The sequence below is a fragment of the Musa acuminata genome, chromosome BXJ3-5 (genome assembly GCF_036884655.1).
Source record: "Musa acuminata AAA Group cultivar baxijiao chromosome BXJ3-5, Cavendish_Baxijiao_AAA, whole genome shotgun sequence".
Taxonomy (NCBI): Eukaryota; Viridiplantae; Streptophyta; class Magnoliopsida; order Zingiberales; family Musaceae; genus Musa; species Musa acuminata.
In genome coordinates this window covers 31,123,117-31,137,932 of record NC_088353.1, presented here as the reverse complement: position 1 = coordinate 31,137,932, position 14,816 = coordinate 31,123,117, and the positions used below count along the sequence as shown (strand labels likewise).

Sequence of the window (14,816 nt, the reverse complement as noted above, 5' to 3'; positions counted from 1 at the left end):
TTCCATAAGTGTCTTCATGGAGTATAGAGAGATTGAGTTGCTACAAAATTGAAGTTGGCATATTTAAAAATCAAATCATGCAGCTTATTAATAACTTGAAAAACTTTGGTGCCTTCATGATGATGATGACGAAATATAATATTAAAAATTAATACCCTCGTATCCTTTAGCATGATGTAATTAAAACAAGCAACCAAAGTTTATGAGCTGCCAACATGTTCTTGAGCTAAATAACATAAAGCTTTCATATGCAATGTCCTCAAGTTTGAATGCAAATTTCTATGCCAATAAAACTGCTGCGAACCGACAGAAATATCACAACAGAAGACTGAAAACTGATTGTGTCTATGATAAGTGCAGCAACACAATTTTGATAAACACCACAGTCAATGTATTGGTAGAACATAGTAATCATGCATATTAACAAAGGTTATTATATCTTAAGAGGCAACAGAGATGCTCTGTCAAGAGATCATATTTGCTCAAGATCACAGCACTTGGTTATAAGATCAGAAAGCAGATATTTTTTCATCTAGTATGTCTGGTGGATCAACTCTGTTATCATCGGCAAGGAGGTCCAGCAGAGTTGAACTGGTCTGCTTCCATGCAACAATCACATTTGACCACATTTTCTCAAGCATGCCACTCCCTCTTCCTGGTATTCTTGCCGTGTTATCCAGAACTCTGGTGTGTCCTGCTCGTTCAAACCAACTTATTAGCAGTAGGTTGAGATCAGAAGTTATGTTGAGCTGTGTAGGCTTAATCAGATGTTCCGTAAACTACTCATGCAAAACCAATTGTGTATATAATACTAGAGAATCTGCAAGATTTATGAATTAGTTCCAATCATATATCATGTAGTGCATGCACAACATACTTCCAATATTCTGCCTGTATCACACTCAAGTAATGTACAGACAGAAGATACCTTCATGATTCCAGCAAGGACTGCACCTCCAAGGTAAACCATGTGTTTCCTTCGTGGAGGGTCTTCAATTCTCAACCTTAATTTCTGTCCAACCACAGAAGAAAAGCATTAAAATATGCATCAGAAGATTTTCCAAGCTTATCTTTTTTTTTGTAAGAAGCTTATTTCTCAACATTTTTCCACTGTAAAACAAATAGTAGAAAGCTGTTAGGCCAATCGTAAAACATCAGTACTTGAGCTAGATGCAGTCTCCAACAGTTATGGGACCAGCTGGTTTCGAAGCGTCAAAGTCAAGAACAATATGTTGTTTCCAACAGTAAATACAAAGGGTTTAAGACCTTGCAGGCTGGTTGCATTAAGATCTTGCACAAATGTTAAAAAGATTTTATAATTCATATGCTAGCACCATCCTAAATCCTTGATTAACAATTCTTCATTTTTGGAAACTGAACTATGAAACTTAAGATGCAAACTTTAATGTCATGAGGAAACATGAAAACACAAATTGCGAAAAATGACTCTGCCACATTTATTTTAGTAGTACCACCTTTTTTGAACTTTGAAAATTTTTAAATCTCAATTATACATAACCAAACGCACCTATAATACATAAACTCAAATAGTTACTACAGAAATGGTTTCATAATACAATATTTATCAAGTTGTGAAAAATGTATGAAAATTTATCGAAACACTAAGAAAATAAATGCCAGAAATGGTTTTTCTAATTGCAACCATCATCATTATGTTGTACAAGATTATTTATTTCCATCAGTAAGCAAAGCAAGGGTGTCAAAAACTCTTGCCAGTTAAATGGTATTTTTACAAACAATTGTCAGTTAAATTATAGCATTTACCAAAGATAACCTGGACTTTGCGCCTTTCTTTGTTCCCACCTCCAAAGCATGATCAGACAGCTATCTGCCAATTATAGACTGTCTAATGATTCCTGGTGGCACTTCAAGAATATGCAACCAGAACTGTGCAGGACTGAAAATCAAGTGGCTGAACAATATTGGGCTGATCTTATGTTTACCATGCCAGTATTAGTGCCAGGCTAGACCGGTACATACCACTCAATACTGATGTACTAACATATGGTACACTGAAAAGTACCAGTATTTCGAAGGTGCAGTGGAGGAAGAGGAGGGAGGGAGAAGAAGAAAGAGGAAAGAAGGAAGAAGTGGAGGCGATGGAGGAAGAGGAGGAAGCACGAGAAAGAAGTGAAAGGAAGAAGAGGAGGTAATGGAGGAAGGAGGAAGAGGAAGGAAGAAGAGGAGGAGAAGAGGAAGCATACCCACACTGTAGTGACGGGCGATTGCACTAGGAGAAATGTTAAGGGCTTGCATTTGGGGCAAAGAGGGTGCTTGTATGTTTTTAAATAATTTTTTGATAGTTCATACCAAGGATCACCTTCTATGGTAATTGAACCTGTTTTGATGATCTATTGGACCAGTGCATACCGATCGGTGTCAATATACCATGTGTTGGTATGCCGATATGTACCAGTGTTAGAGAGAAAGAAAAGGAGAGATAATAGGAAGGGGAGGTGGATGAATAGTGGAAGAAGAGGAGGAAGAAGAAGTGGTATAGAAGAAAGAAGGAAGAAGAGATGAGGTGGGACGTACCTGGGAAGGACAAGGAATGCGACAGTACAGCATTGGCAGCATCATCACGAAACAATGGCAGCGACGACGGTGGCAGCATTGAACACAAGAAGAGGGCTTGCATTTGATTTTCCTAATTTTTATTTTATTTTTTTAATTATGAGTTAGACGAGCCATTGCATTTTTATTTTTTTATTATTTGTATATGGATTGGACCGCCTAAAACGAGGTGGTTCATGCATTGGCCCACTCTCGAACCGATATGTATTGCTCATTTCGTACCATTTCATATCATTTCAAGCAGTACAACAATCATTGGTTTAGACTGGACTATTAAAAATGGGGGTGGTTCGCGTATTAATTCACACCTGATTGGTACATGTCATCATTTCATAGTCTTAACTCAAACAATAAAATAAACAAATTATGCAAATTAAACATCATCCATAGAAGCTCAACAATTTGCCACTTGTGAAAGAAATGAATATTAGTGAGAATTGGAACAATGATATCACCTTCAATCCATCCTTATTTCCCTTTAGCACTACATCAAGATAGCGTTCAAGAATCTCCTTCTCCAAGCTGTTCACAAATAAAAAAGACATCATAGGCATATGCATTCAATTAAGGCATAAGCATAATCTTGAGTATCAATTTAAAAACATTTAATAATCAATGCACTATAAGATAAAGATACCTTCTCAAAAAATAGGACATTAAACTTGCTTCTTAATTACAGATGAACTATCAAGCCGACATCACAATATGACACAAAGTTACATACACACGAAACACAAATGACTAAGGATAAAAACGAGACTATTTCTTAGCAAATGATTTGTATAACCAAAGGATTTGTATAACATTAGGATGATCATTGAACTATAGATATCTTCATATTGTAGTGGTCATATGGCTACATGCGGCGGGAAGCTGCTAAAACATTTCTTTCTGAGATGATTACATTTGATCAGTAAGATGACACCTTCTAGTGAAGAATATAATAAGTTTTCCCACTTCAGCACAATGATAAAATATTTTCCATTCTTCTATGGTTATGCTTACATTAAGAATAAAAGCATTGTTGAAAACAAGAGAGCCATGAAATGAAAGGGAGAATATGGAAACGGGGTAAAATAAAGATACTCGTGATGTGTAATTGCTACGCAATAGGATAAAGCATTTATAGTTGGAATGATTTCATTTAGTCTCTGTATTAATGTTCAATGAAATGATAAACGAACTTTTTTTCATTTGCTAAGATGCCATTATCACTCTCAACCTCAAATTTCTAGTCAGTAATGCCCACCACTGTTTTAAGCTTATCCAAGAGATTTTGTATTAATTTCTTTTTCACAATTTTTGGTTAAGCATAAATCTTACTGGTGTAAGCTAGGAGTAAATGTATGCGTAACTAACAAAACCAGGAAAGTGCTGCAAAGGCAGACATATTGATGCAATCTGCCTACCCAGCAATAACATATACCTCTGGTCAAATTAGGACATATAAATTATAACACCATAAAAATCAATATAGAGTTTTGGACTAACCGACTAGGTAATCCAGGATACATGGTGCTCCCTCCACTAAGAACAATATGTTGGTAGAGCTGCCAATGTTAAATCAAACCGAGTGAGAGAAGCACCAGATAATGAGCAACAAAAATTTAATTCTTATTTCTTAAGGATAGCAAAAGTAATCTGTCAATAAGCTGACAATGGAATACTTATGTGATACAAGTTAAATTCCAGGAAGATGTTGATGCATGATTAACAAATTCATAAGTACTAGTTAAAATTATGCTTATGAAGACATCCATCATATTACTGGCATATACAAAAGGAACAACGCGATAAGATTGTAGAGCCTTCCAAGAAAGATAAGAATAAACTTTAGAAATAGAAGCATAATTTTGGACATAAAGGACAAATAGAGGTTACAGTTCTTTTTCTTCAACATGATACTAATTAGCATATTATTTGATCAACAACTTCCATAAGAATATTCAGTCTATTAGAGGCTACTGAGTTTATTATCTGATATGATGCCTATGCCTATCTAATTAAGAGATAATTTCTCAAAAGAAAAATGAAAAAGCGGCAACATATTTGGATGATGTAATTTTCATAGTTGCTCATAACATTCCCATCTTCCAGGAGAATGAAGATTAAAAATTACCTGAGATGGCCAGCTAAACCCTACCAGCATATGCTTGCTCTAGTATGGTGTCAGTGACAATCTCCTCTGTTGAAATTAAAAGGCCAAAATTATTCCTTTTTTAATTTATATTTCATATGCATCCTCATAGCCAGAGACGAACCCCCTGCCTCCTCTATTTTTTATCTCTACAGTCTATATATCTCTTTCTCTTGTTATTCATAAGTTTCCCTAATTTGTTTAGCTTAGGCATTCTCTTAAACTGGAATGGGTGCAGAGAAAGAAATTTCCACATGTACTGAACTTTTCACTAACTGGCGTAACAATGTGCCACAAGAAAGCAATCCAGGCTAAAGACCTAAAGGTCATGGCATATCTCTTGATGACCAATTTAATTAAGCATTTTAAGCAGCACAAATGGAAAATGGAGCTATCTTTTTAGATAAACAAATGAACCAATAAAGTCTTCAGCTTAACCAAAAGATAATGTGCAATAGCACATAAAGCAAAAAACTGACTCAAAAGTACCAGAACAATAAATAGTGAATTCAGCAATCAGACCATCAAGATTTGGGCAAAATAAGATAATATCAGAAATTTAATATGTCCATCAGTTCAAGAAAGATTTTTTCAAGGCAGTGATAGTTATATACAAGGTATGCAATACCGTAGCGTACCGATGTTTCGAGGTTGGCTCAGTATGATACAATACCGATGTACCAAGCGGTACACCAGGACATACCGAGCGGTACATCAGGGTGTACCGAACAGTTTTATATATTTTCTTCTTTACTGTAGTACTATAACACTACTACAGTGTAATACTGTAGCACTGTAGCACGTTCCGTCCGGTACTGGGCAGTCTGCATACTGATATGCCGTCGGACCAGTATGTACCGCCCATACCAGGCGGTACCATTCGGTACTGCATACCATGGTAATATAAATATGATTCTGTCATTTGTGAACCCGTCTAACAGATTCTAGAGGAAGCAATATGCATACCATCATCCTATTATCAATATCCATTTCCTGAATGCAACGGAAAGCCATGTCTGCCATTCCATCACCTTCGACATCAATAAGTTCCTACATCAAAGGCTATATGTATTAGCACTTGAAGTCATAGAAAATTGATATGTAACAGATAGCACGTAAAAGGAAGGACACTGGATGACTAAAGCTGTAAAGCTAAGAATGGATGTCATAACATTCTTTTGCTCAGAAATTGAGACATGAGAGACAGTTGAATATATGATAGACATAGGAAATGGCTATACCTTGCCAGTTTTTTCAAGCATTCATATACTTGATATCTAATATAATTTTCATATAAATTTCAAATGAAAACTAAAAGTAGGAGTAGCTCGAGCATTTATGCACTATATATCTAATGAATGATTAATTTTTTAAAAAGAAGCAAAAAAATTAGTTTATGGTATCAAAAAACAATATATTGCTTAAAAAAGAGAACTTTCCCAATAATTTGTGCTCTTTTCTCCATGAAGATTAACATAATATATTTTTGACCTTGTTATGCACTTCAATGACTTTGATTTAGATCTATTATCTATTATGTTATATGTAAATGCTTATTCTAAACAACTCCTCACCCCCTAGTCGTCACCCCTTTCTTCTCTCCCTTCAAACAACGAAAGAAAGAAGAAAAAAAAAAAGCACACAGTTTATGGTTCCCTTTTTTACATAAACATTACAATATATAAGTTAATACAATACATAAGCTTGCATTGGAACTAAGAATGGCTTCAATTGCAACTGAAAATGAAAAAGATTATACAAAACAGTGAAACATATAACTCTTGGAACATGATAAAATTGTGTTGATCACAGCAAAATGTTATTAATGAATATACAAATGCATGCACATACTGGAGTGAAAAGGGCCTCAGGAGCCTGAAACCGTTCTGTGCCAACTTTAATAACTCTTCCATCTGGGAGCTAATCAAATAAAAGCAGCAACAAAGCTTGTTAGCAATGGGGACAAGTAGCAAACTGTAATATAATATATGCATCTTACAAGAAAGAAAAGCATCACATATTGACAACACAAACATGGATGAGTATTATAAAGCCTTTGTTGTTTGTCACATTAAAAATTTCACCTCATCTAGAAAAACCCTCATATCTTAGATAAATATAGTTTTGATTCTTCATAAGCAGCACATAATTTAACAAAATAACATATATGAAGATGGATGGAAGGATTTGTTTCACTTAGTAATGATACAAAGGTCAGTTATGATGAGAATACACAGAAAACCAATTATGTCACCAAGTTCTTCATACCAACTGCAATTTTGGTCAAATAAATAGTTTATTTTCATTATTGCTTGGGTTACTATGTAACGCCAAATGGATGGTGTAAATTGTTTCCTACAATGTCCTATGGACATATAAATCATAATATAATTTCCATATCAGTATATTTCTGATGGATCAAGGACCTTTTTTTCCCATTAACCATCATCTTAACTCTTAAGTATATATACTATGACACTAGTATTATACCAGCTAGGTTGCTCCCCTGCTCAGTGATTGTTTTTAGCCAAAAGATCAATTTCTAAAAGTTATTCTTTTCCAAATTTTGACCATTTAAGTTTCTCCAGGTCTCCATTTTGCTGAATTTTAATAAGTTCCTGTAACAGAGAGACTGGCAAATTGAAAGCCCATTGACAGAAGATGGAAAAGGAATCTCGAGTATATTCTAATAACTCAGCAAGTAACTTATGACATGGAGATAATTACATGCAATCTTCTGGTCATGGTAACTTAGTGGAGATGATTAGATGAGTACAGTTATAGCCAAACATCAGATAAGATCATAGTATATAATTTTCAAAAATATATGACTACTTCATAAACTATTTAATCTATGTTACATCATGGTTCAGTCAAGTAGAATTATAAACAAAGATAAAATAAAATAAAACAGTGAATTAACTTATACAACTAAAGGCCTTATAAATCGATAAAGATAAATAGGACGTATTTTCTGAATGGAAAAGTAACATCAATAAACATGGTGCACATCAACAAATTCATGCTTATCCTCAAATCCAAGCCAATACAATTTTCACTTCCCAGAGAGCAAGACAGCGTGCCATTAAAAGGCTATTCTTTTGCAATCTTGGTGACCAAGATTATAGTCATGAAAATAATCTCTCTACTAGTAAGGATAAGGCTGCATGCATCAACCCTCCGTAAACCCCACTTTGGCAGGAGCCTCATGCACTAAGCTGTCTTTTTTTCTTCTATCATTCATTCATTTTTATCAAAAAGTAAAACTTAGATTTGACGAACAAAAGAAAGGCAAAAGAACTTTCAAGAAAAATACTGTGGAGACAGATCTGAAAAGCTCTTGCTGATAAATATGAAGATGAGCTGAGGGGAAAATTAACCAGTTGGTGACATGCTTGTAATAACAAGGTAATTCACTTACGGTGTAGTTCTTAACAAGAATAGTGGTTTCTAGTCCTAATTGATATTCACGCTTGTAGTCATAGCTGCAAAAGATTATTAAAGAACATGAGCTAAAATATTTCAAGATCATCTATATGTAATTAGAAAAATCAATTAACTAGATTTTGGGATCATATTTACCTGATGTAACATAGTTTCTCCTTTATTTCCCTTACAGTTTCAAAATCTGCAGATCTATTCATGGCATACCTTTGGAAAATGATAAACAGTGGGATAAGTAGGACGAGATGGTCAACGACACAATATATTAGATGTTGAATCAGTGACAATAATGGCCATGGTGGTAAATCTTACCCTCTACGAGAGAGCAGATCAACAAGATATGATGTTATATGCCTTCCAGCTACATTCATTCTTTTTGTTAGATGTGGAAAAGAATAACCATCAACAACTGGCACCTGAACACAATAGATAACTAAATTTTGTGAAATTACCATATGTACTTTAAACAAGAGACACAAAATGATGATTCTTTATATTTCCTCAATTCTATCCAGTACCACAGAATGTTTCATGTCACTGACTAAAGATCAAGAAGTAACAGTCAAGACTATCTTCTTTTTATTTTTTTATCTTAATTTAGCTCACATTCACAACATTAGTGCAAAAAGGCAAAGACAACACAACATGAGGCCCCAGCAATGCAGGTTCTAGGAACATATCTCATTCTATCTTTACTAATATATCAGTTGGGATATGGAAACTGACAACAAGTGGAGTTAAGGGCTCATTTTACAGCACAACTTGTTAATTATTCACGGGAAAATAATACAGAAGAAACTAAATTAAATCATACCACATGGGTGACACCATCACCAGAGTCGATGACAAGGCCAGTCAGCAGACCTGTCAAGCAATACAGACAATCAAGAGAAAAGTGGTGAATGTGAGTAAATAAAAATAGAAAAAGGTCTATATTTTGGATAGTTTTCACCAAGAAAGACCATGTACTGCATCCCAAAATTTGTGGTAATAATCTTAAAATGTAAAACTGCAATTCAAATTAATGATCTATGGCAATCACTACAAGATTGCATATGCACCTTGAGCATATAATGTGAGAACTGCTTGGATCTGAATAAAGACACCACTGAAGTTGTATTTCTCAAACATGGTCTCTATCTGTCCTACATGAAGCCAAACTAATAGTCACTTGTTTATAAATAACATTAAAAATAACACTTGATATTTTACACTACTCAATATGGAGAAAAACTTGAATATAGTAATGAAAAGAAACAATGCGTACCATTTTCTCACGGTTCTTTGAAGGATTGAGTGGAGGATCTGTGAGTAAAATCTTGCATTCACTTGGATCTATCTGAAGTAAAAGAGGAAAAGGAAGAATCCTAGTACCATTTTAACTTTACGAAAGAGTAACTTTAGCGAGGACATATAATTTGTAATAATTTAATGCTCACATGAACATTTATGAAAAGCTTTCTTAGGAAAGAGATGATAGCCTGGCCATAATTACACTGGGACTGGACTCACGAAATTAAGAAATGTACCTTCAGTTCACTGTAAAATGCATGATCCCATACATGACCCATATCATCCCAATTCTGCACAATCCCATTATTGACAGGATAAGATATATCTAGTTGGTGACGAAATTCTGCACAAGCTGCTCCCACAACAATATCCTGAATGGAAGAGGGGAAGAGCACCAATAGCTTAAATAGTCTATATTTGCTCTATATCAAAAAAAATAAAAAATTAATGAATAAGCTTTAAGATCAAAGGAGTGGATAAACAGTTTCATGCTATGTGGCATGAGATAACATGGCTCCAGTACAAACAGTTTGAGTTCCCTAGAAGACTCAGGTATAGTGTGTGTGAAGTACTTAGATATCTTCCTTCTCTATCCACATGGAACATGACTGATAGACATACAATCCTATACTACAATCATCAACAAGATATAGTCCGAGATCAGACCGTCAGTTCCTGCTCCACCAGTGATTCTTCATATCGAAGCATGGGCCTTCCAACCACACAAGGGAACACAGATGTCGGGAAGTTATCTTCAGCAAATCCACACTTCACATACTGCATTTAGATTCAAGAAGTTCAAGATCAGTCAATCTTGAGCCTAAAATAAAATAAAAAAAAATTGAGGTTAGTTGTAACTGTGTCTATTGCTTGAAAATTAAAATTATCAAGTACTTGGTAGAAAAGTATAAAAGTTGCAGAACTGCAAAATTTAAACGACAAGTACATGGTACAAGGTATTAAAGTAAACTATTTATTAAGTAGAATCAACCAAAACAATTGAGGTTAGTTGTAACTGTGTCTATTTTTTGAAAGTTAAAAGTATCACTCAAGCACATAATAGATAAATATAAAAGTTGCAGAACTGCAAAATTTCCAAAATAAGTACAAGTAAAATATTTATTAAGTAGAATCAACGAATATGACAATAACCCCCATGTGAACAGTTAGATCGTGTAAGCAATTCATGCTCAAGCAATTGAGGATACCTTCGAAAGCTAGACTACCTAGGACGACCTTTTAGATTGATTAGGGTGACATTAAGCTCCAAAGTTACAACAAAATCAAGAATGAATTGGACCAGTGAACTGGTTAACAAAGCTTAGAATGCAATCCCCCAAACACACATACACAGCGGAAAAAGGAAACTGAGAGAGAGTGGAAAAAATAAAAATAAGAAGACACTACCGACATCAACATTTCATGCTAAGTTTGACTAACCCAACGAAGAATATATCTACCTTTCTATTAATTCAGAAGTCCATATAGCAGAATACTCAATTGCTTTCATTCTCATGACAGATTGAATCTTCGGAGGCAAAATATTGCAGATCGGAACTATAATTTTGTTTTGGGTTTCTTCTGCATAAATTTTCATGGATCAAGATGGCATTTTTACTGGGATCCATAAAAAAAAAAAAGTGCAATTAAAACCTTCGACCCAGCGGCTACATTAATGCAAACACTAAATCTTAAGAAAGGAGAGACGAATTATTAATAAAATATGGGACCTTTCTTGCGTTTTTTGATCCGTTTACGGGCAATTCTTGCAATCGTGATGGAATCGCGATTGAAGTCTCACAAGATGAGAAATAAAATGCTCGATTTGAAAAGCCGAGTCAATATAGATTTAAACAAGGAACAGTTGATCGTGATCTTGATATGGCCAAGATCAGCCCAACCCCAGATTGCATCACAGATCAAAACGAGACAACAGATGAAACACACAGAGAGACCGAACGATCACTTTGTAAGCAATTGAAAGTGCGATTACCCCAGTGCCGTTGTCGCAGACGACAACCTTTCGGCTGTCCATTTTTCGCTGCTTCCTGCGTTCGCTTCTCCTCTCTCTCCTTCGCGCTTCTCCTCTCTCTCTTTCGCCTCTTCCACTGCTACAACTCTAAAGCCGAAACCGGCGGTTCCATGCTTGCGAGAGAACCCCCAAAGGTGATATCCGTTATAATGGCTTTCCGTAACCTAAAGGTCCATTACAGCACTTGTAGCGGTGACTACGAAATATATATCGGCTGTACATGTCGTCGTAAGTCGTATCAACGTTGTGTTTGTACCTATTTCAAACTCGAGTTTAATTCCTATCCGTTCCATTCTACGTCTCATCATCCTGGCCGTTCGTTCCACGACCTCCTTTTTTTCTCTCGAAGGTCCTCGCACACAGACATGGCAGAAGCCAACTACAGCAGCCCATCTCTCGGTTCCGTTCCAACATCGATGCCCACCTCCCCGTCGCGCGCCATCCGATCCCCTACTTCCCCACCCTCCTCCAAGCCGCGCCTGCAGCCCACCAACTTCCACCACCACCCTTCTACGAAGTTCTAGCAGGTAACGCCAGCGGCGGCATGAGTCGAGGTGGGGAGGCCCGGGAAGCCTATCTAGGTGAAGTTTGATGAGAATTGATTCATACCTCGGATAATTCGTCTTGACACGAGTTGTCTCATGTGCAAAGTGTCTCGTGATCCATGTAGTTGTGGTAATTAAAGGTCGTTTCTATACCTAAATGAGTCGTGGATAACTTCATGGGTGAGATATTTTTCATTATGTTCTACATGTAGGACATTGGTTATGAAACATTGTTTGATGAAACATGTAGTATATGAGGATATGCCGTAAGTGTTTCCCTCTTGCTTAGTTTTTTTCTTTTTTTTTGGAGGCATTTTCTTCTCATTGTATTCATAGGATTTTGTTTTAATATTTCATTCCTCTATCCCAATATTTATGATATCAAAATCAAGTTTAATCTGAATTGATAAATGAGAAAGCATCGTGACATGAAATAGTAATTCCATAAAGATTTCTCTAACCCTTTTACCTCTATCTTTGACATCAAATAGTAATTTCATCAAGTGACTATTATGAATTTTAAAGTATCAATAGGAACATGTTACGATCAAGAACCTGTTGAATCTCGGAATTTGATGATAAAACTAATTGATTGTGTTTATATGTTTAACTGCATTTTGAGTGATGTAAGTCTACTCGATCACAATTAAGGCAAGAGGAATTGACGTTGCGTCGGAGGAGATCACATTAGGATATTGGATGGTAGAAGGCTTCGGACGTCGGGTATCAGGCCAAGAGCGGAATTGTGCGAAGGATATCGAGGTTGCGGAGGTCAACCGTCGATTGGGCAACAAGCCGCAAGAGAGGACGATGCGCTGAAGAATCAGACGAAGCGCCAACCAATGACGTGCCGGGCAACAGAATGTCAATTCACGTTGTAATAATTGTCTAGATCGGAGTAGAGTTTTGGCTTGTGTGTACAGGATTAACTACAATAACGACAAATACATAAAGCGAAACAAAGTGTCGGAGTCAAGCGCAAAGGATTTGTTGCGAGTTCGAGAGTTCGACGGAAGTCCGAAGGTTCATCGGGAATGCTGCCGGAACTAGCCGAGAATGAGTAGGGAGCTTGTCGAAGGGTTTTTCGGAAGCTCACCGGAAGGTTCATTGGAAGTTCGCGGAGCTCGCCGAGAAAGATCGGAGCTTGCCGAAGAAGCTCGTTGGAACTTGCTAAGATCAAATCATGAAGTCTAGGAGCTTGCCGGGAGTCCGTAGAATGGTTTCCGAGAGTTCGTCGGAAGACCGCCGGAAGTTCACCGGAAGCTAGCTGGAAAAAGTCTTGACTTACGGACTTTGTAATAGCTTAAGAAATGTCTTTAAATTCGTAGTTAGCATGTTAATTAGGGTTAGGATTATGTGTTAATCCTATAACCCAATTAGGGGTCAACTAGGCCCAAAATTAGACTTGGTTTGGGCTGGAATTAAAGCCCAACCAGTGAACCGAAGTGTCTGGCGGTGGCACCGCCCAGCACCCGAGAGCCAAGCGGTGGCACCGCCAGTACACTATCAGTGTCAGACACTGATAGGCGGTGGCACCGCCAACATCGGGAACCAAAGAGAATTCAAATTTTGGAGCCTAAATTTGAATCCTCTTGAGGCCTATAAATACCCCTCAATTCTCAATTGAGATTACAACTTTTTGAGAAGCAATAGATTGAGAAAAATGTCTTAGAAAAGTCTTAGCAAGTCTTGTTTTCAATTTGTTAGAGTGTTCACCTCCTTCTTTCTTGCTGAAAATTTGTAAGAGTGTGAACCGCTTGTAAAAGGTTGTAAGAGGGGTATTTGTCCTTCCCCTTCAAGAGATTTGCTAGTGGAAGGTGGGAGCCTCATCGAAGAGGGCCTCGCAAGTGGATGTAGGTCATTTGACCGAACCACTTTAAAATTGGCGTGATCTCTGGTTTGCATTTTCTTATTGCTATTTACATTATTGCAAACCTTCTTACGTTCTTTATTTCCTCATTACCTTTGCTGCACACCTTTACGAACACGTGTTCAAGTTAAGCTTTTCAAGTTCGATTTTTATCGCAAGAAAGATTTTCCAAAACCGAAGTTTTAATCCACTGCACTAATTCACCTCCCCCCCCTCTTAGTGCCGCTCTGATCCTAACAATTGGTATCAGAGCCCGGTATTTCTCATTTCGGATTTGCACCCGAGAGAAATGACTCTTCATGGCTTTCAAGAGGGCTTATCGATTGTTCGTCCACCGTTGTTTAACGGATTAGACTACACTTATTGGAAAACTCGAATAAGAGTTTTCTTGATTTCTATGAATTTGGATTTATGGAATATCGTTGAAAACGGTTTTCAACTTCCCTCTAAACCGATGAACGAATGGTCGGATTTGGAGAAGAAGTATTTTTCTTTAAACGCAAAGGCTATGAATGCCTTATTTTGCGCTTTGGACAAAAATGAGTTCAATCGGATTTTAACGTGCGAAACGGCTTTTGATATTTGGCGAACACTTGAAATCACGCACGAGGGAACTAGTAGAGTCAAAGACTCGAAAGTTAACATTTTATTACATGATTTTGAGCTTTTTCGAATGCAACCAAGCGAGACTATAGGCGACATGTATACCCGTTTCACGAATGTCGTCAATAATCTAAGAGTTCTTGGTAAATCTTTTTCGAATTTTGATCTCGTAAGTAAGATCTTAAGATCCCTTCCAAAAAGATGGGATCCTAAAATAACCGCAATATAAGAAACAAAAGATTTAAATATTTTTCCACTTGAAGAACTAATTGGTTCGTTGATGACATATGAAATGGT

At 36.5% G+C, this 14,816-nt stretch overlaps 1 protein-coding gene across 1 annotated transcript; it reads right to left on the bottom strand.

Annotated features, from left to right (window-relative positions):
- Positions 1-313: 313 nt before the first annotated feature.
- Positions 314-11,658, bottom strand: LOC135637663 (actin-related protein 2-like). The gene is made up of 15 exons (XM_065150346.1): positions 11,463-11,658; positions 10,136-10,246; positions 9,706-9,840; positions 9,444-9,515; positions 9,238-9,316; positions 8,991-9,040; positions 8,489-8,592; positions 8,315-8,383; positions 8,154-8,217; positions 6,584-6,652; positions 5,699-5,782; positions 4,087-4,145; positions 3,051-3,117; positions 929-1,012; positions 314-694 (listed from the first exon to the last, which is right to left on the bottom strand). The coding sequence occupies exons 1-15, from the start codon at positions 11,502-11,504 to the stop codon at positions 614-616; spliced, it is 1,170 nt and encodes a 389-aa protein (XP_065006418.1). The 5' UTR covers positions 11,505-11,658; the 3' UTR covers positions 314-613.
- Positions 11,659-14,816: the final 3,158 nt, after the last annotated feature.

What these genes read in the sequence shown, in the direction of transcription:
- LOC135637663 (XM_065150346.1), bottom strand. Translation starts at nt 11,504, where the DNA reads ATGGACAGCCGAAAGGTTGTCGTCTGCGACAACGGCACTGGG. An exon ending in CATTTTACAGTGAACTGAAG is followed by an intron (nt 9,516 to 9,705) that starts GTACATTTCTTA and finishes CTTTTACTTCAG; the next exon opens with ATAGATCCAAGTGAATGCAA. An exon ending in CTGAGGCCCTTTTCACTCCA is followed by an intron (nt 5,783 to 6,583) that starts GTATGTGCATGC and finishes CCTTTGATGTAG; the next exon opens with GAACTTATTGATGTCGAAGG.